The sequence below is a fragment of the Lissotriton vulgaris genome, chromosome 1_1 (assembly GCF_964263255.1).
Source record: "Lissotriton vulgaris chromosome 1_1, aLisVul1.2, whole genome shotgun sequence".
Lineage (NCBI taxonomy): Eukaryota > Metazoa > Chordata > Amphibia > Caudata > Salamandridae > Lissotriton > Lissotriton vulgaris.
In genome coordinates, this window is record NC_141685.1 from 1,050,794,129 (window position 1) to 1,050,818,117 (window position 23,989).

Consider the following 23,989-nt stretch of genomic DNA (forward strand, 5'->3'; position numbering starts at 1 on the left):
TACATTTGTCTTGAGGTCTTGAAGTGGGGGGATTGCACCCTCACAAGTTGGGAGGAGAGTAGGTGAAGGGGTTTCCCCGGAAGGGAAAATGGACAAGTGCATTTTAGGTTGAGACACTGCCTGGGGAAATTAACACGTGTGTGTTTCAGCATATGGAAAGGAAAAAAAATCATAAACGTCAAACAATGCACTCAAAAAGTGGATGTAAGCCTCTCTGAGTACATTTCCAACTTTCTGTCGGAACTTTTGTGAGTCAGATCTGGAAGTTTGTAAATGATTTTAGGTAATCATACAATAAAGATTTTACTTACTACCTGGAACGGGTGTGGTTGGAACGATACCTTATTTTTACTTAAGTCCCACAGTCTGCCTCAGGCAGAGTCGCTCAGTCAGTCACTATCTTGACACTGAGTATTGCATTTTACCACAGAAGCAGCCTGTAAACACTTACCACGACCTCACACTTCATGTGGCAGCTCCCACCTTTCAGACCAAATTTTTCAGTGTTGTTGTCGCAGTTCTCGCTCTCCTCCGAGGTCTGGTTCGGGAAGGAATCATCCTGCGCAATGAGGAGAAGTAGGGCAGGGGTCAATATGGGAAGTTCACCTTTATTAATGACTGCCCCCCCATCCAGGAAACCAGAGGTGAACCAAAACCGATCCTGCGTCCTCCTCCCGCCTCTGCCCAGCGACCTAGGGCCCGATGTACGACCATTCCATTTTGCGAGTAGCAAAAAGCGTTGTGTTGCGACTCGCAAAATGGAATGTACAACAGCAGGGCCGGACTAGCCATAGTGGGCACCAGGCAATCCCCCGGTGCGCCGCACGGCTGGGGGCCGGTTTGGGGCCCATGGGGCTGTTTTTGTTACAGGGCCGTTTTTGCAGCATAGCGGCAAAATCGGCCCTGTAACAAAATCGTCCGCAAACCGGCCCTGGCAAAGAGCTCGGCGGCACCCACAACCCACCCCCCCGGAGGTAGGGGGCCGGCCGAGCACTTTGCCAGGGCCGGTTTTGGTTCCCAGTCCGGCCCTGTACAACAGTGCCTCTGACACTGTTTGCGATTCCTAATGGGGTTGCAAATGCCCTGCCTCATTAATGTTGATGAGTCAGGTGCAATTTGCGACCCATTGGGAATGGCCAGCACTCACAGGGATGGTGGCCTGATGGGGTCAGCAGACCACCATGTCTGCGACTGCTTTTTAAATAAAATAGATTTTTTTTCTTTTTAATTGCAGCCGGTTTTCCTTAAAGGAATGTATTTAAAAAAGAAAAAATAAACTTTTCTGTTTCATTTTTTAAGAGTAGGCAGTGGTCCGTGGGACCACTGGCTGCTCTTAAAAATTGTTTTGCATCCATTAACAAAGGACCCCTTCCCGTTTGCGACTGGCTTACCACTTACTTGATGTAGATGGTAAACTGCGAGTGCTTAGGTCGCAAAACAATCGTACATAACAGTGCAACTCGCTATAAGAAAGGGATGCCCTTGGCACTGTCCTTCCTAACAGCGACTCGGAAACCCTATTTTGCGAGGCAGTAATTGGTTACGACTCACAAAATAGGGTTTGTACATACCACCACCCTTTTTAATGGGTCGTACATATGGCCCCGGTGCCCTCTGTCACCTTCTTTTTCTGGAGATCTCTTCATGCCACCACCTCCCCACCGAGTGCCTCCCCGTGACTTCAGTAACACTGTTAACACTGTCATGACTCAAGGGACAGCTCCCACCTCCAGCACTGCAGCAGCATCCACGCCAGGACCTGAAGTCCACTTACCTCTTGTACGGATTCATGCAGGGTCAGTCACTGCCCTGCTACACTTAGTCCCGGTCACTGCCTTGGTACACACAGTCTCAGTCACTGCCCTGCTGCACTCAGCCTCGATCACTGCCCTGGCACACACAGTATCAGTGAATGTCTTGCTGCTCGGATGCATGTAGTCTAATTCACTGCCCTGGTGCACACAGTCTCATTCACTGCCCTGCTATACTCACCCTCGGTCACTGCCTGGTACACAGAGTATCAGTGAATGTCCTGCAGCGTTGATGTATGCAGTCTTAGTCACTGCCTTGCTGCATTTAGTCTGAGTCACTACCCCACATACAGTAACTGTCCTTATGCCTTACTGTATGCAGTTTCAGTCACTGCCGTGCTGCCCTGCATACAGTCTCAGTCACCGCCCTGGTGCACACAGTCCCATTGAATGCCCTGCTGCACTGATGCATAGTCTCAGTCACTGACCTGCTGCATATAATCATACAATGATACAAAAGCATAGGAATCTATGAAAGTTCCAATACTGGGGCAATCATAGTCATTTCCTACTGCCTTAATGCATGCAGTCTCAGTCACTGCCCTGCTGCACGAATGCATACAGACTCAGTTACTGCACTGCTGCACTGATGAATGCAGTCTCATTGAGCAAAAGAAACAATTACATTTTTCTTGAGACTATTTCACAGTGGATATTTTGAAAATGTTTTTCTGTTATGTATATACGTGTTATCACTTGTAAATATCCAGTCACTAGTCACGACCTTTATCCCTTATGTATTCACAGTCCATGTATTTCGTGTTTTTGGGACAGTACATTTTGAATCATTACATAATTCAAATCTTTGAAAAGGTTAAATACTAAATATTGACTTTTTCAACTTCTGTATATGTGGTCAGTGCTTATTAGTACTTGTATCTATCATTTGTGTAATATATGTTTACATCCATTGATTAAGTACCACATTCAATTGACATGCCTTTACCGACAGAACCATTGTTTTTTAAGAGTGATGAATATAGTCTCAGTCACTGCCTCCTTAAATATAGAGTCTCTCTCCCTTGCCTGATGTGCTGATTCAGTTGCTGCCATGCTGCGCTGATGCTTACAGTCTCAGATACTTACCTGGTATGCTGATGCATTCAACCTCAGTAACTGCACTGCTGCATACAGTATCAGACCTCTGATCCCTTTACTATAAAAGACATTAGGAAGGCAATAGCAGGGCTTACCGCTGGAAAGGCACCAGGCCTGGATGGGGTGCCGGGCGACCTATTTAAACATGAACCTGGAATCAGGGCACCCTACCTCACGGTTTTATTCAATGCAGTGCTGGGGGGGAATGAAAATACCAGATACTTGGCTGGGAGCGGAGGTGGTCCCGATATTTAAAAAGGGGTCGCCTCTGCTCCCAGCCAACTATCGCCCAATCAGCCTCATTGATGTATCCCAAAAGCTGTTTGGTAGATTAGTTCTTAATAAGTTGTCATGCTGGATGGAGGAGACTGACATTTTAAGCCCTCTCCAGGCGGGTTTTAGAAAAGGAGTCTCAACAGTCGACCAAATACTAAGACTGAATATCATATATTTAGGCTGTGGGGTTTTAGGTTTAAACCTATAATAACTGATAAAACCCCACTGAAAGAAAAATATCCCCCACCGGTGAAAACATATAAACACTGAAAAAACACCTGCACAACCACAAACTAAATGCCATTCAAAGAAAGGAAAAAGAGAGTGAATGAGTAATTTTTTTCTTCCCAAAGGGGTCAATACAATGTAACTTTATTATACAAGCTAGCAGTAAGAAAGACTGGCTAACATTATTCTGCTTGAGTTTTGTGGATGCCACTAAAATATTGTTTCTTCTTTCTTTTACTTTTTTCAGTTTTGTGGCCTTTGGTCTCAAGATGCAGGGTTTAGTTTCATGCTTTAGGTCTAGTTTAATCATTTTATAAACTATAGAGAATCAGGAAGTATCAAACTCATATTTGATATTTTGGCTGGATTTGATTCTTTCACTGATAGGTAAAATGGCTGGTTTCATAAAAATCTTTCCTAATATGTGTCATCACATTTACCCACAGAGAATGGGCAAAATCCCTTAATACATCAGACCATAGTTTCTAGTGGGTCAGTATTGATATTAGGTGAATTTCCAACACCTCAGGCTTTAAACATTCAATGCAAGGTATAGTGACAAGTATATATATCACCAAGCATCTGGGATAGTGGTGAAAACATGACACCAGACTTTTGGAAAACATGGAACGCAGTGTCGCTTTGAATGCCCAGCAAAAAAGGTTCTTTCCAAGTCCAAAAAAGATTGGAGTGATATTGTTTGTATTTGCAGTGATTCAGCTACGTATATAAAAAAGTTGTGTGATGACCTGTCAAAATTGATACCCGAGTTGAAGTGATTCCCTGTAGGAGATCCTTGTCACTTGTTAGATGGTATGCTGAAAACATCTTTACAATCTTCAGGGGTAATGAGGGATGCTATTGACTTTTTAGTCCATTCTGGTGCACTTTTTTCTTATGCACAGGATTTAAAACTCAAATATTTATCATTTTGTGCTTTATGTGGCATCAAAGAAAGAATCATCCCAACTGTGTCTATTAGCTGATGGGTCTCAGCCCAAGGGGCTATCAATGCTAAGAGGGAATTTTCACAGAAGTTTACATGGGAAGGAAAGAGCGAGCGCACATGACCCAAAGACTCACGGAAGAAGTATTGTATGGTGTACTACAATAAGATTAATTTGCAAAAATCTATTTGGACCTCATATACACTACAGGTACACTGTCTATATACCATCTTTTTTCAGTGCTTAAAGAAAGCAATAATAAAAGCAAAACATTCCATAAACACCGGAAAAACACTTTTTCTGTTGTTTTTAGTGGCGCGAAAATGTGTAACCACTGATAACAACAGTTTTTTAAGATATTGAAAACACTGAAAAAACCCCACCAGAATTTACCAAAAATAGAAACTGAAAACAGGAAAGCCTACATATATTGGAAGACAGTGCTTTCAGAAGGTGGGACATTATATGCGGTTTTTGTGGATCTCCGCGCCACCTTCGATTTAGTTCCCAGGGCTAAATTGTGGGCGGTGCTGGCCAAATTGGGTATCCCAGGAGATATTCTCCATGTCTTAGTCAGGCTGCAAACCAACAACTATGCCCGTGTGAGATATGGAAAGGGCGGCACATTGACAGACAGATTCCCCGTTCGCAGAGGGGTAAGGCAGGGCTGCGTTTTGGCGCCGACCCTGTTTTGCTTATTCGTGAACGGGGTGATAGAGCACTTGAATAGGATCCCTAACATCGATGCGCCACAATTGAACAGCAGCAGGGTGCCAGCGATTATGTTCGCGGACGACACCCTGCTGCTGTCAAAAACACCAATGGGACTGCAGAGGGTTCTGAATGGGTTTCTGGGATTTTGTAACGAAAGGGGCTTAGAAATAAACCCTTCTAAGACCAAATTTATGATCCTCAATCCCAGACGCAAAAGCTGCCCAAATCCCCGCCTAGGATCCACAACCCTGGAAAGAGTACACGTAATAGAATATCTCGGCATAACCCTCAACCACAACCTGACTTGGCTGCCACACAAAATAAAAGCAACCACAAAACTAGTCCAGAGGGCAGGTGCCATCACAAGAATCGCCAAAAAATCACCTCTCCGTCCATTGGCACCCGCCATCCATATCTATAAAGCCCAAGCCCGGGGGGGCATCATTTACGGAGGTGAGCTATGGGGACACATACCATTGCATACTGTACAGGTTGCAGAAAATAATTTCATAAGACAACTGGCTGCTCTTCCACCGAGCACTCCTTTACTCCCCCTAAGAATGGACCTGGCATTACGACCAATCACAGAGGAACTGGGTCTTAAACCCTTGACCTACTGGAGGCGCTTGTGGAGTAGTCAAGAACTGGTACACTATAGAAATGAACTGCAGGAACTCTTGAGATCAACCTATGCCACCAAAATCCCGTGGATAAAGTACATTAGGGACATGTGTACGTTCCTCGGAGTCCCAGAGTTATGGTCCAACCCGGAAGCAGCGGCTGTAAGGCTCTCCAGAAAGGAACTTTCAAACCTGTTTTATAGCGCTATGCTCCAGAAAACTATCAATTCTATACGGGATGGATCCCTAACGGACACATTCATCAAGACAAAAGACTCCTATAGTCCCGAATATGTATTAGACGCTATGACGCCTGTGTCTGTTCGGAAGATCTTCATGCAATGGAGATACGGTTCTCTCCCCCTGAGGTCCATTACTAAATCCTGGGATGGCAACCTGGACACTGGGGTGTGTCCTGCATGCAAGTATAAACTGGAAAGCGATCTCCACGTGGTCCTGTTCTGCAGAGCTTACAGCAGAATTAGGAGATATTGGTTGGTCCCTTATTTGAGGAATTTGGGCTTCCGTACTTATGCCCCGGCCTACAGAGTCCTAAAGACAGACTTATCGGCACCAACGGTGTTCGCAATGGCAAAATTCCTGACGGCAATGTGGCGTTTACGTGCAATAATTATCAGGAACACTAAAGCTCCATGAACATCTCCTCCTTTTTATAAATCAAAATGCATTTCCTAGTAATCTGATTGTAATCATGAGTCGGGGGAATTTCATAAAATTTATAACATATTTTTATAATGTTTTTAATGATGAAAATCATTTGTACATCTTTTATGATCTTTCATGATCGAAATAAAGATTATTTGAAATTAAATTATTAGTACTTGTATCTATCATTTGTGTAATATATGTTTACATCCATTGATTAAGTACCACATTCAATTGACATGCCTTTACCGACAGAACCATTGTTTTTTAAGAGTGATGAATATAGTCTCAGTCACTGCCTCCTTAAATATAGAGTCTCTCTCCCTTGCCTGATGTGCTGATTCAGTTGCTGCCATGCTGCGCTGATGCTTACAGTCTCAGATACTTACCTGGTATGCTGATGCATTCAACCTCAGTAACTGCACTGCTGCATACAGTATCAGTCATTACCCTGCTGAATAGATGCATGCAGAGTCAGACCCTGTCCTCCTGTGCTGATGTATGCAGTCACAGTGGTTGCCTTTCTGTGCTTTTAAATGCATATAGCCTCAGTCACTGCATCTGCATATAATCACAGTCACTGCCCTGCTGCACTGATGCATGCAGTCTCAGTTACTGCCCTGGGGTGCTAATGCATGAAGTCTCAGTTACTGCCCTGTGGTGCTAATGCATGCAGTCTCAGTTACTGCCCTGAGGTGCCAATGCACTCAGTCTCAGTTACTGCCATGTGGTGCTAATGCATTAAGTTTTAGTTACTGCCATGTGGTGCTAATGCATGAAGTTTCAGTTACTGCCTTGCTGCATATACAGTGTTAGCCACGTTTCTGATGCGCTGATGCATGCAGTCTTTGTTACTGCCTTGCTGCATATAGCCTCAGTGTTAGAATTGGGGGTCTCTAGTTGGCACAGGTGTACACTTGTGACAAACAGGGACCCTCTCCTCTAGTCAGGGCAAGGGAACTACTCCTCAGAATAACCCCTGCTCACCCTCTAGGTTGCGTAGCGCGAGCAGACAAGGCTAATCCTCAGGACGCTAAGTTAGTTAAGCATTTATGACCACATACAGTAAACACAATGATCCACCACAAACGGACACCAGGCGTAAGATTTGTATAAAAATACGTAGGCTTTATATAAAAATGCTTAGTTATGCAGGGTTATCACAAGACCATATAACGATTGAAAATGAGGCCACAAGATTTCAAAAAGGCAAGTGTTCTTTTAAAGTTCTAACAGATAGTTTAGGCTGCCTCCACAAACTGTAAGTGTGATAGAGAGCATCCTATAACCCGATCTGCCGGGAACTTCAAGATGGTGTCCAGTGGTCCACTCCAACCAGAAGAGTTGAGTGGTCTAGTCTGCGGCGCAAAGGAGGAGCAGGGACCCGGACAGAAGCTAAAAGAGAGCCGCTGGCTCAGCTGTGGGCTGCCGGGTGATTGTAGATCCGGAGGTGGCGAGGCTGCTACGGACAGCTGCAGGAGAGGAGGCGAAGCTACGTAGGACAGAGCTTGGGCTTGTGGCATAAATAAAGCGGTGCACGCTGCATGCGAAACACGCATTTCTTTCCCTTCCCCATTCCTTACTACCCCGACCCTTCCTCCTTAATAAAGATATCACGAGTCTCGATGACTCCAAGTTCTTGGTGACGGGTGCACGTATAGAGCTTTAAAAATATATACAGTTTGTGACGGTAGTGTTCCTCTGTTTGCCTTTTGGGAAACGTCGGTACGAGTGTCCTACAAGGAAGAGTAACCAAGAGATAGGAAGAGACTGAAGACTGTTTTCCCGAAACTCCAAAGACCGCGCCCTGCACACTTTGTTATCTACTGCCAAGTATTTTGAAACTGTTTAACAATTCGACGCGTGAATAAAACGCTTATTGTGCTACTTTCAATGATTGTTTTAATACTTACGATACAGTTACTTTAGGACGAAGTGGGAAAACGCTTCCAGTGGTGTCAGAAGTGGGAGACTGTCATTTGATACAAGATGACGCAACCAGTGACTGTACAAGATATGATAACGCAGCTGGCAGAAGGTCAGAGACATTTACAGTTACTGTTTGAAGAACAGAATAGGAATGCCCAAAAAGAAAGACAGTTGTTTCAAGAGGCGTTGAAAGAGCAAGCAAAATTGTTGACAAGTAACCAAAAAGTCCAAGATACAGCTATTCTCCGCCTTACAGATGCGATTTCTAGTGCCCGTGTCCACCCTAACATCCCCGGTAGTGTGTTACAAAAGTTCCAAGAAGGAGAAGATCCGGACTTCTTCTTCACAAATTTTGAGAGAGTTGCTACCACAGCTACTTGGCCTGCAGACCGGTGGGGACAATATGTAGCGCTGTTATTGTCTGGAGAACTACAGGCGGCGTACCAAGCGGCTAACCCAGCTGGAGTAACTCCTTATCCCGAGATAAAGAAGGCAATTCTCAAGAGATTAGGGTGTGACCAAGAGTATTATAGGGCACGCTTTCGCAAGGAAAAATGGGTTACAGGTGATAATCCCCGAGCATTGTTTTACAGGGTCAGAGACTTGGGGAACAGGTGGCTGCAGCCTCATACGGCCACCATGGAAGAGGTGACGGAACAAATGTTTCTAGAACAGTATTTGGATGCTTTACCTGCCAACACAAGAGCATGATTAAAACAACATCCTGGTCTAACATCCCAATCTGCTATCGAACTAGCCTGTGCTTACCATAGGTCTCCCGACTTCAAAGTTCCTACTGGGAGAACCCCCATGGTATTCACTAAACCTGCACCCCGAGTTTCCAATGACAGTGCAGAAAAACACCTTTTTCCTACCACTAAACCCGACCTAAAGCCCTTTAGAAAAATCAGCTCCCCTGTTCAGGTAGGACCTCAATGCTTTAGGTGTGCAAAGTGGGGGTATATCTCACGAAACTGTCCATTGAACAATGACGGGTCTGAACCAATGGAAGTGGGTTGGTCACGAGGGCGAGTTTTGGTTACAGGTCTATGCAGGAAAACATACAAGAAAGCCATCCGATTAAATGGGAAACCTATTGAAGCTTTATTAGATACAGGATGTCACCATACGGTAGTAGTGCAAGACTTGGTACCCCTGAACTCTCTATGTGAAGGAGAAACTGTTCTAGTTTCCTGTGTTCATGGAGACGTTAAGGAATATCCTTTAGCAGAAGTCTTACTGGAAATAGACCGTTATCCACAAGTCCGGAGAGTGGGGGTGGTTCCTGACTTCCTGAAAATATTTTGTTGGGAACAGATTTGCCTACATTTCATGATTATTTAATGGAGGCCTCGGAGCAAGAAGCCTAGAGCAGAGTGGTTACAGGAGGCTCCCTTTTCTAGCGAAAACATAGTTCAACCCAGAGTCCGAGAACATAAGTCAAAAAATGAGAAAAGAAGGGACAAAGAGAGGTATACCAGTGCCTGTCAGTCTTTTGCTTCATGTTTACTTTCTTCCCCAGAGCATGGAGACACTCCTGCACGAAGCTTCCATGCAGCTCAGAAAGATGACAGCACCCTCACGAATGCCTGGAATCAAGTGCAAGAGAATGACCCAGAGAAGGTAAGACCCTATTTTTGTATAAAACAGGGATTACTATATCGAGTAAGTGAAGGGACGAGTGGAAGAGTTAGAACAGTTGTTGGTCCCAGTAGCCTTTCGAGAGCAAGCTTTGCAATTAGCACACAACCAGACGGGTGGGGGTCACTACGGGCAGGAATTAACCCTGAAATATTTACTAGATCGTTTTTACTGGCCGGGAGTGTATAGAGAAACTGCTAGGTTTTGTACCACCTGTCCAAAGTGTCAGCTGATAAATCCCTCCAAAGACAAGAAAGTACCCCTCTGTCCTTTACCCATTATTGATGTTCCATTTCAGCGTGTAGGGATGGATCTGGTAGGTCCATTAATTCCCTCAGCCAGGGGGCATCAGTATATATTAGTGCTAGTGGACTATGCAACAAGATATCCGGAGGCTATACCTCTGACAGGCATGACTACGCTAACTGTGGCTCAAGCTATGATATCTTTCTTCTCCCGAGTAGGATTTCCATTGGAACTTTTGACAGACCAAGGAACTCCTTTTATGGCGAAACTCATGAAGGAAGTATGTTCACTTTTGGGAGTCCAACAGATTAGAACAGCAGTCTATCACCCACAAACCGACGGTTTAGTGGAATGGTATAACCGAACGATTAAAACCATCCTGAAAAAGCTGATAAGCGAGACAGGGAAGGATTGGGATAGGAAGTTACCTCTCGTACTCTTTGCTATTAGGACACATGAACAGAAATCCACGGGATTCTCCCCATTCGAGTTGCTATTTGGGAGGAAAGCCCGTACCTTGCTCGATAATTTATGGCTGCCGAGCAGTGGACGGAGGAAGAGGATGAAGGGAAACCGCTGTTAGGATACATGCAGACCCTTAAAGAAACGTTAGCCACCCTCTTGGATACTGTCCAGCAAAACACGGACGAAGCCCAAAGTAGACAAAAAGAACAATATGACAAGAAAAGCCAGTTGAGGGAGTTGAGAGTGGGAGACAAGGTATTGATTCTACTTCCCTCCTCTGATAAGAAATTATTGGCTACATGGCAAGGACCATATACCATTACTCAGAAAGTTACACCCATTTCATATAGAGTAGCAGTTCCACACACTAACAAGGTGGGGCAAACGTACCACATTAACTTATTAAAGAAGTGGGAGGAACCAAACACCGGATCCCAAGGGGCCGAGATAGTCCAATCCATAAATCATGTAACCATCATACCACTAGAGTTACCCCAGGAGATGGGGAGGGGCGAACAGGAGGAACGGACAGCTATGGGTCTCCGATTATCTGTAGAGGAAAAACGGCAGTTAGAGCAACTGCTTGACCAATACTCTACCCTTAGTTCAGGAAAACCGGGGGAAACGTCCCTGGTAGCCCACAATATTATTACCCCACCGGGAACAGTGGTGAATGTGAGACCCTATCGCATACCTGAAGCTAGGAGAGAGGCGGTAGAACAGGAAATAGAAAAGATGCTACAGGCAGGCATTATTGAACCTTCCAAAAGTGACTGGCGTTCTCCCATCGTTTTAGTGCCGAAGCCGAATGGCAGTATCCATTTCTGCATTGACTTTCGCCAAGTAAATGCCAATTCCAAATTTGACAATTATCCAATGCCTAGAGTGGACGAGCTAATTGAAAAACTAGGAGAGGCTAGAGTGATGTCCACATTGACTTGACCAAGGGATATTGGCAAATACCCCTGACGGAGGCAGCTCAAGAAAAGACAGCCTTCTCTACGCCCTCAGGGTTGTACCAATTCAAAGTAATGCCATTTGGGTTACATGGAGCACCGGCCACCTTTCAGAGACTAATGGACATTTTACTAAAAACTCATCAAAATGATGCCGTTGCTTACCTAGATGACATTGTTGTGGATAGCCCTGATTGGAAAACCCATCTAGAACACCTACAGAATGTATTTGAGACCCTGACACAAGCAGGATTAACTATGAATCCAAAGAAGACCACTCTGGGCACCCATCAAATAAACTATTTAGGTTACACCATCAGTGAAGGAACCCTAAAACCCCAGATTGACAAACTGGGAAGCTATTAAAGATATTCCCAGACCAACCACCAGGAAAGAGGTACAAGCCTTCCTAGGGTTAGTCGGGTATTATCGAAGATTCATTCCCCAATTATCTGACGTGGCCAGCCCCCTCACGGACTTGTTGAGAGGAAAACCTTCAAGAGCAAAAATCGGGTGGGGTCCACGCAAGAGAAACGTTTTGAAGCCCTAAAAACTATACTCTGCAAGGCCCCGATTTTGACTTGTCCCGACTACAAAAAGACATTTGTGTTGCAAACAGACGCCTCAGATAAAGGACTGGGAGCTGTATTATCGCAACCAGATAATCAAGGACTGCTTAAACCAGTGCTGTTTCTGAGTCGCAAACTGTTTCCGAGGGAGACACGCTATGCCACCATGGAAAAAGAATGTTTGGCCATCAAGTGGGCCATGGAATCCTTACAGTACTATTTGTTGGGGAGGACTTTCTATTTAGTTACAGATCATGCTCCCCTAACGTGGTTAGTAACCAAAAGGGAAACCAATGCAAATGTACTAAGATGGTTTTTAGCCTTACAGCCTTTTTCATTTCAGACTCTGCACATGCCGTGAAAGTTCCAAGGGAATGTAGATTATCTCTCCAGATTTCCGACAGCTGAATGGCCCGATCGTCCATCTCCAGAAGAGAGGCAATGTGATAGAGAGTATCCTATCACCCGATCTGCCGGAAACTTCAAGATGGTGTCCAGTGGTCCACTCCAACCAGAAGAGTTGAGCGGTCTAGTCTGCGGCGCAAAGGAGGAGCAGGGGCCCGGACAGAAGCTAAAAGAGAGCCGTTGGCTCAGCTGTGGGCCACCGGGTGATTGGAGATCCGGAGGAGGCGAGGCTGCAATGGACGGCTGCAGGAGAGGAAGCGAAGCTACGCAGGACAGAGCATCGAACGACGGAACACGTGGAACCGGAGTAGAGAGTCCAGGCGCTGGAGACACGGAGGAGGCGAAGCGGAGCGGCGGAGCTGACTCACGGGAGGTTTCCCCAACACACACCGCGCTCATATCCGGCTGTCCCTCCAAGCGACAGGACACCGCAATACCCATTGCTACGGTCACCGTGGACCGTAGCCCCAGGCAAGTAACGTGGGGAGAACGGTGGAGGAGGAGGTTGGAGGGCACAGGACTGTTGGGCTTGTGGCATAAATAAAGCGGTGCACGCTGCATGCGAAACACGCTTTTCTTTCCCTTCCCCATTCCTTACTACCCCAACCCTTCCTCCTTAATAAAGATATCACAAGTCTCGGTGACCCCAAGTTCTTGGTGACGGGTGCACGTATGGAACTTTAAGAATATATACAGCTCGTGACGGTAGTATTCCTCTGCCTTTTGGGAAACGTCAGTACGAGTGTCCTACGGGGAAGAGTGACCAAGAGAAAGGAAGAGACTGAAGACTGTTTTCCCGAAACTCCAAAGACCGCGCCCTGCACACTTTGTTATCTACTGCCAAGTATTTAGAAACTGTTTAACAATTTGACGCGTGAATAAAACGCCTATTGTGCTACTATCAATGACTGTTTTGATACTTACGATACAGTTACTTTAGACGAAGTGGGAAGACCCTTACAGTAAGGTACAAGCTTCTATTCTGTTCTGGCAGTGTTTCTCACTTCTGGGCGCTTCGTAGCGCTTCTGTACGCTGTACGCGATGCTCAAACGCAGCCTCGCCAACCCTCACGCGCCTCGCGGACACAGTAGTCTAAGGCGCGGCGTTAGGTACGAGGCGTACACCACTATAGAACTACAAAGGGGTGTGCATCGTCACACTCCCGTGCAAGCCGTACCTCGCTAGCATACACAGAGAGCTGTCGACTTCTACACGCCTCGCGTACAAGGCGTACTGCGCTGGGTAGGTCGAGGCGAACAGCGCCTATGGGGAAAACAGAATGGTGTGGACCCCGAGTCCGTTGTGGACTTGCTTGTAAGTTACATTACCTCTTTTAGATGTTGCAAGCACGGTGCTCAAGTCCACGCGGCGTCTCAGGCGGGGACAAGTCGTACTCTCCTAGTACGCTCCGACGGGCAAGCGTGCCCTTGGACCTTCAACGGCTGGCGGCTTCTGGCAGGCAGGTACGGCCCAGGGCCTCCAGTACGGACCGTACTGGGGGTCGCTTTAGGGGGCGGCGCGGCCTTTCTCAAGAGTTGAAGGGCAAAGCAGGGTGGCCGGGTACGTTGCAACGTATGGGCGGCCGTCCAGGGTATAGATCGCGCTCCAAGCAGAACTCCGGCGGGAGGGGCGAGGGGGCACACAACGCGCTCCAAATAACAGGCGAGGTGACAGGGGAGCAGGCGGCCCGGCCAGAGCGGGGCTCTCAGCGGGCAAGGGCGGCCAGGCTCCTGGGTGTCACGGCCCTAGGAGGTGGCAAGGGTGCAAAGGACTCAGCTCCGGCGGGAAGGAAGCACACGGCTCAGTTGAAGACGAGCGAAGGCACAATGAGCCCACTGGTCCTGGGGCTCAGTTCAGGGGGCAAGCTCAGCTCAAGCCCTTGGAGATAGTTTCAAGCACAAATTAAGCAAAGTCCTTTCTGGTCTTTTCCTCTCCTTTCTCAGCAAGGCACCACTGCAGGCCAGTCCTTCAGGTCAGGGACAGTCTTTCCTCCTTCAGTTTCTTCTTGGTCCTTCTAGTCGAGCAGAGGTTCTTCGTGGTAAAACAGGATCTGATTTCTTAGGAGCAGGCTCCTACATTTATACTCAGTTTCTTTTGTCTTTTCAGGCCAGGGGGCCTGAGCCTGGTTCAACCCAGTTTTGGAGCACTCTGTTTAAAGGAAGCTGCCTTCTTCTTTCAGGGTGCAGGGCAGGGACATCAGACGCTCCGCAGGAGGTGGAGCCAGCATTGTGGTGGCAGAGCACAGCCCTATTCAGAGTCAAGGGGCACTCCTCCCACCCATCCTGGGGGTAATCCCTTTATTCACCACCTGGCAGCCCAGACTGTCCCCTGGAATTCCCCAGCCCTGTCACTCACAGAAACCAGACAGCAGATACACATCCTGGCAGAGGCAGGCTGAAATGGTCAGGCAAGGAAATGCTAACGTTCTAAAAGTAGCATTTGCAAACACAGGATATTAAAATTAATTTTACTAAAATAAGTATTTTATCATTCTGAGTTCAGGCATACTAAACGTGACTTTCTACTATGTTCCCTGAGCCTGCTGGGATTACAGAGTGGAATAATTCCAGCAGCCCATTCTGGCCTATGAGAACAGGTAGCCTTACAATAGTGAAAAACGGCTGTAATTCACTATTAGGACATGCCACACACATCAGGGCTTGTCCTACCTTATGCTTACAATGCACCCTACCCTAGGGCCTACCATAGGGGTGACTCACATGAAGTAAAGGGAGGGTTTAGAGGCTAGCAAGTGTGTGCACTTGCCCAGCCAGCATGACAGTACCAGACTGCACGCAGGTTCTGCAATGGCAGACCTTAGACACATTTTAAAAGGCTGCTTCTGTGGGTGGCGCACCAGCGCTGCAGGCCCACTAGCAGTATTTGTATTTACAAGCCCTGGCACTCCTGGTGCACTTTACTCAGGATTGACAGTAAATCAAATGAGCCAATCATGGAAATCAATTACAGGTACACTTTATATTGGGAGCACTTGTACTGCAGCATGGATTGGCCGTGGCGCAGTGCCCTGAGCAGCTAACACCAGCAAAACATCTGAGGCACATCAGCAAAAAGTGGAAGGGAGACTCACGCCAAGGTGCCAGGTCTGACACGTGTCCCTTCCAGCTGAAATGTGGGGAGAACTACCCTACCCCAGGGAGTTCCTCATCACTAAGGCGGAAAAACCTGGATAGACCGCGAGCATTTGCGTGATCTATGCCAGGGCGATGTTACACCGTAAAGTCCATACCCTGTAGGGAAATGGACCACCTCAACAGCTTTGGGTTCTCACCCCTCATCTGCATCAACCATCTGAGGGGCCTGTGGTCTGTCTGAACCCGGAAGTGAGACCCAAACAAGTAGGGTCTTACCTTCTTCAATGCCCCAGACCACAGCAAAAGCTTCTCGCTCAGTTGCACTCCACCTCTGTTCCCGTGAAGTAACCTCCGACTGATGAAGGCTACAGGTTGGTCCCAGACCTCCTCAGTCATCTGTGAGAGAAAAGCCCCTACACCATGCTCTGAAGCATCTGTTTGCACTAGAAATTCCTTGGAGAAATCAGGGGCCAGGAGCACGGGCGCCGTGCACATGGCAGTCTTCAGGGTGTCAAAAGCTTTCTGACAGGTGTCAGTCCAGATCACATTCCTGGGCTGCTTCTTAGAAGTCAGCTCTGTCAAGGGTGCAACAATGCTGCCATACCTCTTGACAAACCTCCTGTAGTACCCTGTGAGACCCAGGAAGGCTCTCGCTGCAGTTTGGGTCTTGGGGGGTTCCCAAGCCAGGATGGTTTCAATCTTGGGTTGCAGGGGCGCCACCTTGCCACTCCCCACTTGGTGTCCCAAGTACACCACTTAACCCTGCCCGATCTGACACTTGCTTGCCTTGATCGTGAGGCCTGCCTTGCGCAGTGCCATCAACACTTCCCAGAGGTGTTGCAAGTGTTCTCCCCATGTGCTACTGAACACTGCAATGTCATCCAGGTAGGCGGCGCTGAACTCAGCCAGTCCAGTCAACACCTGGTTGACCAATCTCTGGAAGGTGGCAGGGGCATTCTTCATCCCAAATGGCATAACCTGGAACTGGAAATGCCCATCTGGTGTGGAGAATGCTGACCTCTCTTTGGCTTCATCAGTCAAGGCTATCTGCCAGTACACAGACGTCAAATCAAACGTGCTGAGGAACCGGGCAGCCCCTAACCAATCAATGAGCTCATCAGCACTGGGGATGGGGTGCGCGTCAGTCTTGGTGACTGAATTGAGTCCTCTGTAGTCCACACAGAACCAGAGTTCAGGTGTGGCTCCCGGCGCTGCAGCCTTTGAGACCAAGACCACTCGGCTGGCCCAAGGACTGCTGGAGGACTCAACCACCCCTAGAGCAAGCATTTTGGAGACCTCCTTTTTGATGCAGGCTCTGACCCTGTCAGTTACTCTGTAAGCTTTGTGCTTTACAGGCAAGCTGTCTCCTGTGTCCACATCATGGATGCACCAATTTGTGACACCAGGAACCAGGGAGAACAGATAAAGAAACTGCCCTAGCAAGTGGCGGCAGTCCTCATGTTGCTCAGGGGTCAGTGTGGGTGAGAGGTTAACTCCATCCACTGACCCATCTTTCTCTGAGGTCACCAGTAGATCATAAAGAGGTTCAGTCTCCTCCTCCATCCCATCATCTGTGGCCAAGAGCATGCCCACTTCGGACCCCTCCAAGTGGGGCCTAAGGCGGTTAACATGTAGGACCCTCAGAGGGTTCCTGGGAGACTGCATGTCCACCAAGTAGGTGACCAGACTCTTGCGCTCCACAACCTCAAATGGACCTGTCTACTTGTCCTGAAGTGCACAAGGCTCCACTGGGGCCCAGACCCACACCTTTGGTCCAGGTTGAAGCTCTACCAGAGTGGCGTTCTAGTCGTACCAACGCTTCATCTCTTCCTGGCTGGCTTCCAGATTTGCCTCAGCAAGTTGCCTGAATCGCCTGGTCTGGTTTCTGAAGGCCAGCATGTAACTGTATACATTCTGGGGAGGTTTCCTGGGAGATTGCTCCCAGCCTTCCTTAAACAGACTCAGAGGTCCTCTGACTGGGTGGCCATACAGAAGCTCAACGGGGCTGAACCCTAGAGACTTCTGTGGCACCTCACGGTATGCAAAGAGAAGGCATGGTAAGAGGACATCCCACTTACGCCAAGGAAATGGGCCTAAATCCATCGCAAAAAAACGATGGATTTATGCCCAGATCTCTGTACTGGGGTGAATATATGACATTGTTCTGCATTCTGTCCATCAACTGTTGTTTTTGCATTTGTCACCTGAGTGGGATGGGTAGGCTCAGACGTGAGTCCCTTGCTCTCCACACCACTGGAGTCAAGCTATCCTGGCTGAAGACGGCTGATAGCCAGAAACCGGTCCTAGGATACTTGATTCCGGTCCAGGAAAGACATGGCTTGGCAGGTCGGGCTGGACTCTTCCCATGGGGCATAGGGTCAAGGCTGATTTGCATATTGCCATGTCTGAACTGGGGTGGTGTGGAGTGCAAACAAACGATGGATTAAGGCCCAGATCTCTGTACTGGGGTGAATGTATGACACTGTTCTGCATTCTGTCCATCAACTGTTGTTTTTGCATTTGTCACCCCGAGTGGGATGGGTATGCTCAGACGTGAGTCCCATGCTCTCCACACCACTGGAGTCAAGCTATCCTGGCTGAAGACGGCTGATAGCCAGAAACCGGTCCTAGGATGCTTGAATGCGGTCCAGGAAAGACATGGCTTGGCAGTTCGGGCTGGACTGTTCCCATGGGGCACAGGGTCAAGGCTGATTTGCATATGGCCATGTCTGAACTGGGGTGGTGTGGAGTGTAAACAAACAATGGATTTAGGCCCAGATCTCTGTATTGGGGTGAATATATGACATTGTTCTGCATTCTGTCCATCAACTGTTGTTTTTGTAGTAAATCAAATGAGCCAATCATGGAAATCAATTACAGGTACACTTTACATTGGGAGCACTTGCACTGCGGCATGGATTGGCCGTGGCGCAGTGCCCTGAGCAGCTAACACCAGCAAAACATCTGAGGCACATCAGCAAAAAGTGGAGGGGAGACTCAAGCCAAGGTGCCAGGTCTAACACTCAGTCACTGCAGCTGCATACAATCACAGTCACTACCCTGCTGCACTGATGCATGCAGTCACAGTCACTGCCTTGAATTTACCCCGACGTAAGAACTAACCATCAATACATCTGTAAGCTCATTAGTCGCTTTTATTTTTTGAATTCTTCTTTCATTTATTCATTTTTATAACCATAAGTACAAAATTTGTTAAATACCCCATAAATACTGTACATATATAACCGAATAGCAGCACCAGTCATTTAAGATGAAATACATGGGCGGTGGCGTACACGCACGCTAAGCGTGCAAGCAGCAACGCTTACCTGATTTAAGGTTATTTCAGATTGCCGTAAGCGACGCCTGCAAGACCCACAAATTTTGCACACTTGGGAACTTCCCTATACATCTACATGTAAGTGATTAATCTAGAGCCACCGTAATCTTCTGCACTTTTTAAGTCGATATGAGCACAGACACAAGACTGATAGTCCTTTTCCCTCGCCTCTCAATGCGCAACCGGGCTATGCATCCAAGTTTTTAGAATAGTTCACGGTGGTTGTGGCCAAGTAGATGAATGAACAACTTGTCCAGCAACTCTGAGCCATTCTTGGATTTGACTTCGCAATGTTAGTAAACTACGCTGGGGTAAAAAGTCAACCAGTGATACCATTCAGTATGTGTCGTGATCTCGCCTACGTTTAAGCGCTATACTTGCCCAACTTCGGTTTGATTAATCTTGTGACCGTTAACACCAGTCTGCTCTGCTAAGAACTTGCTATGCTTTGACACAACTTGCTCATTCTTTACTCTTTTGTAGCGTGTTTTGTGACTGCGTTCTTGGGGATCGTACTCAGTAGCTGCTGTTTGCACAAAGATCTCTGCAGCGGAAACGCAACCCGCTAATGCATCTTAATTGCTCTTAATAATGTGTAGCTCTCCTACGCTACAAGTGGGGTGTTTGAAACTTTGGGAAAGTTACACTGAATTACATGAAACTTAACTCCGTCATTGAACGCTCTATTTTAGCATAAAGTGCAATTTTTGACACGAGGGCACATTTCCCACTGAAAAAAGCACAAAAACACAAGTGCCACAAGCAACAGCTGCTTGCGTTCTGACCGTTCACATTGGTTCAGGGAGCTCCGTGTCAAAGCTTGCCGCAAACGACATATAATTCCATGACGTAATGATATAATTTTGGGAATCTCCTGTCACAAGCATAATGTGAAAAGCCTGAAACTACATGAATAACATTGAATTATTTTAATTTCGCCGGAGCATAGTTTTCATTGCAAGAGTGATAAATGTGTATAGAAGCTGCCACTCAGTTGAGGACAAGGTCTGGAAGCTGTGCGGGTGAGTAATACTGTGCAGGCCAGGGCTAAGCTATAGGCCGCCGTCTTTGTAATCTCCAGCCATCGCCATCTGTTCCCCCTCCCCAGCCGCCAGCACCTCCCCTCTCTCTCCCCGCACACAGCCTTACTCGCATTTCTCCTCCCCCTCCCCAGCCGCCACCACCTCCCCTCTCTCTCCCTGCACACAATTATCCCGCACGATGCTTCTACCCACATGCTAGTCGGTTGCTGCACATTTAATTAAACAATCATACATACATTTTGCCCACACAAACAATCCCACACACACACAACCCCACACACACACAACCCCACACACACACAACCCCCAACACACACAACCCCACTCACCCCCCACATACCCACCCCACCCCACACACACACACACACACACACCCCACACCCCCATACCCCCACACACACCCACCAACAACATCACTATGCGCTACCACAGCATCACTGAATGCCACAGCATCACTCGCCACCACAACAACTGGCACTTCTTGGGTTGCCTTGTCCTACAGCTAAAGTCGAACTGTTCTGAACTAGAGTCTCATAATTTTCACAATTTTGCAGTAAAACGATCAAAGAGGTACTAACTTAATTTCGACATAATTATTGAAGTGCAGTTTATCTTGTCTTCCTCAGTACTTCGAACATCTCTCTAGAGATGTGGCATAACGACCAGAGCTGCCATCTAAGTCACGTAAATACAAAACATGTTGAATTACAAATGCTATAGGTGTCACATTCGCCAAAGTTATAACTATTGGCATTGTAAATGACAAAGCTATCAATTTAGCTATTTTAAAAACCAACACTAAAATAAAATATTTGTAATTTACAAGACCAAAAGCTCCAACTTTTCTAAGGCGAGACCTATTGCATTTCCAATGCTTGTTTCTTTATGTGTCTGTTTAGATTCTTTATCTGCAAGTTGTGCCATTTGTGGCGGTTGGCTTTTGAGCTCACTTGGAGGTAAGCTGCTGATGCTACGCAAGACTCGTTGAGCCATGGTCTTTAGCCTTTCAAATAAGGTCATTTTCTGATTAGTCTTTCTTTCTTTTTTTATACTGAGTTTGGTCCAGATGAGAACCTCTCAAACAAAGAGGTTTGAAACGCGTAGGCCATTGGATCAACCAAACGCTTTTTTCCATCAAAAGTATATTAGATCCAATAGAGGATTCATACAAAAATCATTAAGTGCATTAAATGTATAAAGTGTATCTAACTTGGTTTATTGAAAAGGGGTATTTTTGTGATAAATTAATGAATGGTTTATTAATGTATTTTTTTTGTGTATGAGTATGAATGTAGTATGCTTGAAATGGTGAGTCTGATGTGAATGTGTCGAGTAATTTGTGAATTTTTTGTACAGTATTTGTGGGGTATAACTTTTTTTGTACATATGGATATAAAAATGAAAGAAAAATTCAAAAAATAAAAGCGACAAAGCTTACAGATGTATTGATGGTTAGTTCTTACATCGGGGTAAATTCAATTTAGGAAATTTCAGCAGCATTGGCAACTGGTCGTGGTTTTTTGCATGCAGTTTCAGCCACAGCCGTGCTGCACTCATGGTTACAGTCTCAGTCACTGCCCTGGTGTGCTGATTCATGCAGCCTCACTAACTACCCTGCTTCATACAGTCTTAGCTACTACTCTGCTTCGTTGATGCGTTCAGAATCAGTCACTGCCCTGCTGATGCATGCAAGCCCAGTTACTGTCCTGCTATGATGATGCAAGCAGTCTTAGTCACTGTGCATGCTGTTTCAGATACTGCCCTGCTATGCTAATGCATTCAGTCTCTGATACTGCCCTGGTGTGCAGATGCATGCAGTCTCAGTTATTTCCCTGCTGTGATGATGCCTGCTGTCTCAGCCAATAAATACCCTTCTGTGCAGATGCATGCAGCCAAAATCTAATGCACTGATACATACAGTTTCAGCCACTGCCTTGCTGCATACAGTATCAGTCTCTACCCTGCTGCACTGATGCATGAAGTCTCAGTCACTGCCCTATTGCAATGACACATTCAGTCTCTACCTCTGCCCTGCTGCGTTGATGCATGCAGTCTCAGTGAGTGCTCTGCTGCACTGATTGATGCAGTCTCAGTAACTGCCCTGCTGCTCTGATCCATGTTGTTTCAGTGAGTGCCCTGCTACTCTGAAGCATGTTGATTCAGTGAGTGCCCTGCTGTGCTGATGCGTTTAGTTTCAGTGAGTACCCTGCTGCGCTGAAGCATGCAGTCTGTGAGTGCCCTGCTGCGCTAATGCATGTAGTTTCAGTGAGTGCCCTGCTGCGCTGAAACATGCAGTCTCAGAGAGGGCCCTGCCGTGCTGATGCATGTAGTCTCAGCGAGTGCCCTGCTGAGCTGATGCATGCAGGCTCAGCGAGGGCGTGCAGCACTGATGCATGTAATCTCAGCGAGTGCCCTGCTGCACTGATGCATGCAGTCTCAGCGAGTGCCCTGCCGGGCTTGATGCATGTAGTCTCAGCGAGTGCCTTGCTGCGCTGGCGCATTAAGTCTCAGCGAGTGTCCTGCTGCGCTGATGCATGCAGTCTCAGCGAGTGCCCTGCTGCGCTGATGCATACAGTCTCAGCGAGTGCCCTACTGAGCTGATGCATGCCCGGCAGTACGGATGCATGCAGTCTCAGCGAGTGCCCTGCCGGACTTGATGCATGTAGTCTCAGCAAGTGCCCTGCTGCGCTGGCGCATTAAGTCTCAGCGAGTGCCCTGCTGCGCTGATGCATACAGTCTCAGCAAGTGCCCTACTGCGCTGATGCATGTAGTCTCAGCGAGTGCCCTGCTGCGCTGACGCATACAGTCTCAGCGAGTGCCCTGCTGAGCTGATGCATGCAGTCTCAGCAAGTGGCATGCTTAACTGATGCATGCAGTCTCAGCGAGTGCCCTGCCGGGCTTGATGCATGTAGTCTCAGCGAGTGCCTTGCTGCACTGACGCATACAGTCTCAGCAGTGTGCCTTGCTGTGCTGATGCATGTAGTCTCAGCGAGTACCCTGCCGGGCCTGATGCATGTAGTCTTAGCGAGTGCCCTGCTGTGCTGATGCATACAGTCTCAGCGAGTGCCCTGCTGCGCTGATGCATGCAGTCTCAGCGAGTGCCCTGCTGCGCTGATGCATACAGTCTCAGCGAGTGCCCTACTGCGCTGATGCATGTAGTCTCAGCGAGTGCCCTGCTGCGCTGACGCATACAGTCTCAGCGAGTGCCCTGCTGAGCTGATGCATGTAGTCTTAGCGAGTGCCCTGCTGCGCTGATGCATGCAGTCTCAGCGAGTGCCCTGCTGCGCTGATGCATACAGTCTCAGCAGTGTGCCCTGCTGTGCTGATGCATGTAGTCTTAGCGAGTGCCCTACTGCGCTGATGCATGTAGTCTCAGCGAGTGCCCTGCTGCGCTGATGCATGCAGTCTCAGCGAGTGCCCTGCTGCGCTGATGCATACAGTCTCAGCAGTGTGCCCTGCCGTGCTGATGCATATAGTCTTAGCGAGTGCCCTGCTGTGCTGATGCATGCAGTCTCAGCAAGTGGCATGCTGAACTGATGCATGCAGTCTCAGCGAGTGCCCTGCCAGGCTTGATGCATGTAGTCTTAGCGAGTGCCCTGCTGCACTGACGCATACAGTCTCAGCAGTGTGCCCTGCTGTGCTGATGCATGTAGTCTCAGCGAGTGCCCTGCCGGGCTTGATGCATGTAGTCTTAGCGAGTGCCCTGCTGCGCTGATGCATACAGTCTCAGCGAGTGCCCTGCTGCGCTGATGCATGTAGTCTCAGCGAGTGCCCTGCTGCGCTGACGCATACAGTCTCAGCGAGTGCCCTGCTGAGCTGATGCATGTAGTCTTAGCGAGTGCCCTGCTGTGCTGATGCATGTAGTCTTAGCGAGTGCCCTGCTGCGCTGATGCATACAGTCTCAGCGAGTGCCCTGCTGCGCTGATGCATGCAGTCTCA

At 47.6% G+C, this 23,989-nt stretch overlaps 1 protein-coding gene across 1 annotated transcript in view; it reads right to left on the bottom strand.

Moving 5' to 3' along the window:
* Positions 1-23,989, bottom strand: part of LOC147748518 (coiled-coil domain-containing protein 159-like) — a 402,735-nt gene that overhangs the window by 195,279 nt on the left and 183,467 nt on the right. Inside the window, exon 4 of the mRNA XM_086936450.1 lies at positions 452-559. Coding sequence (XP_086792576.1) covers positions 452-559 — 108 coding nt within the window. The remainder of the gene's footprint in view (positions 1-451; positions 560-23,989) is intronic.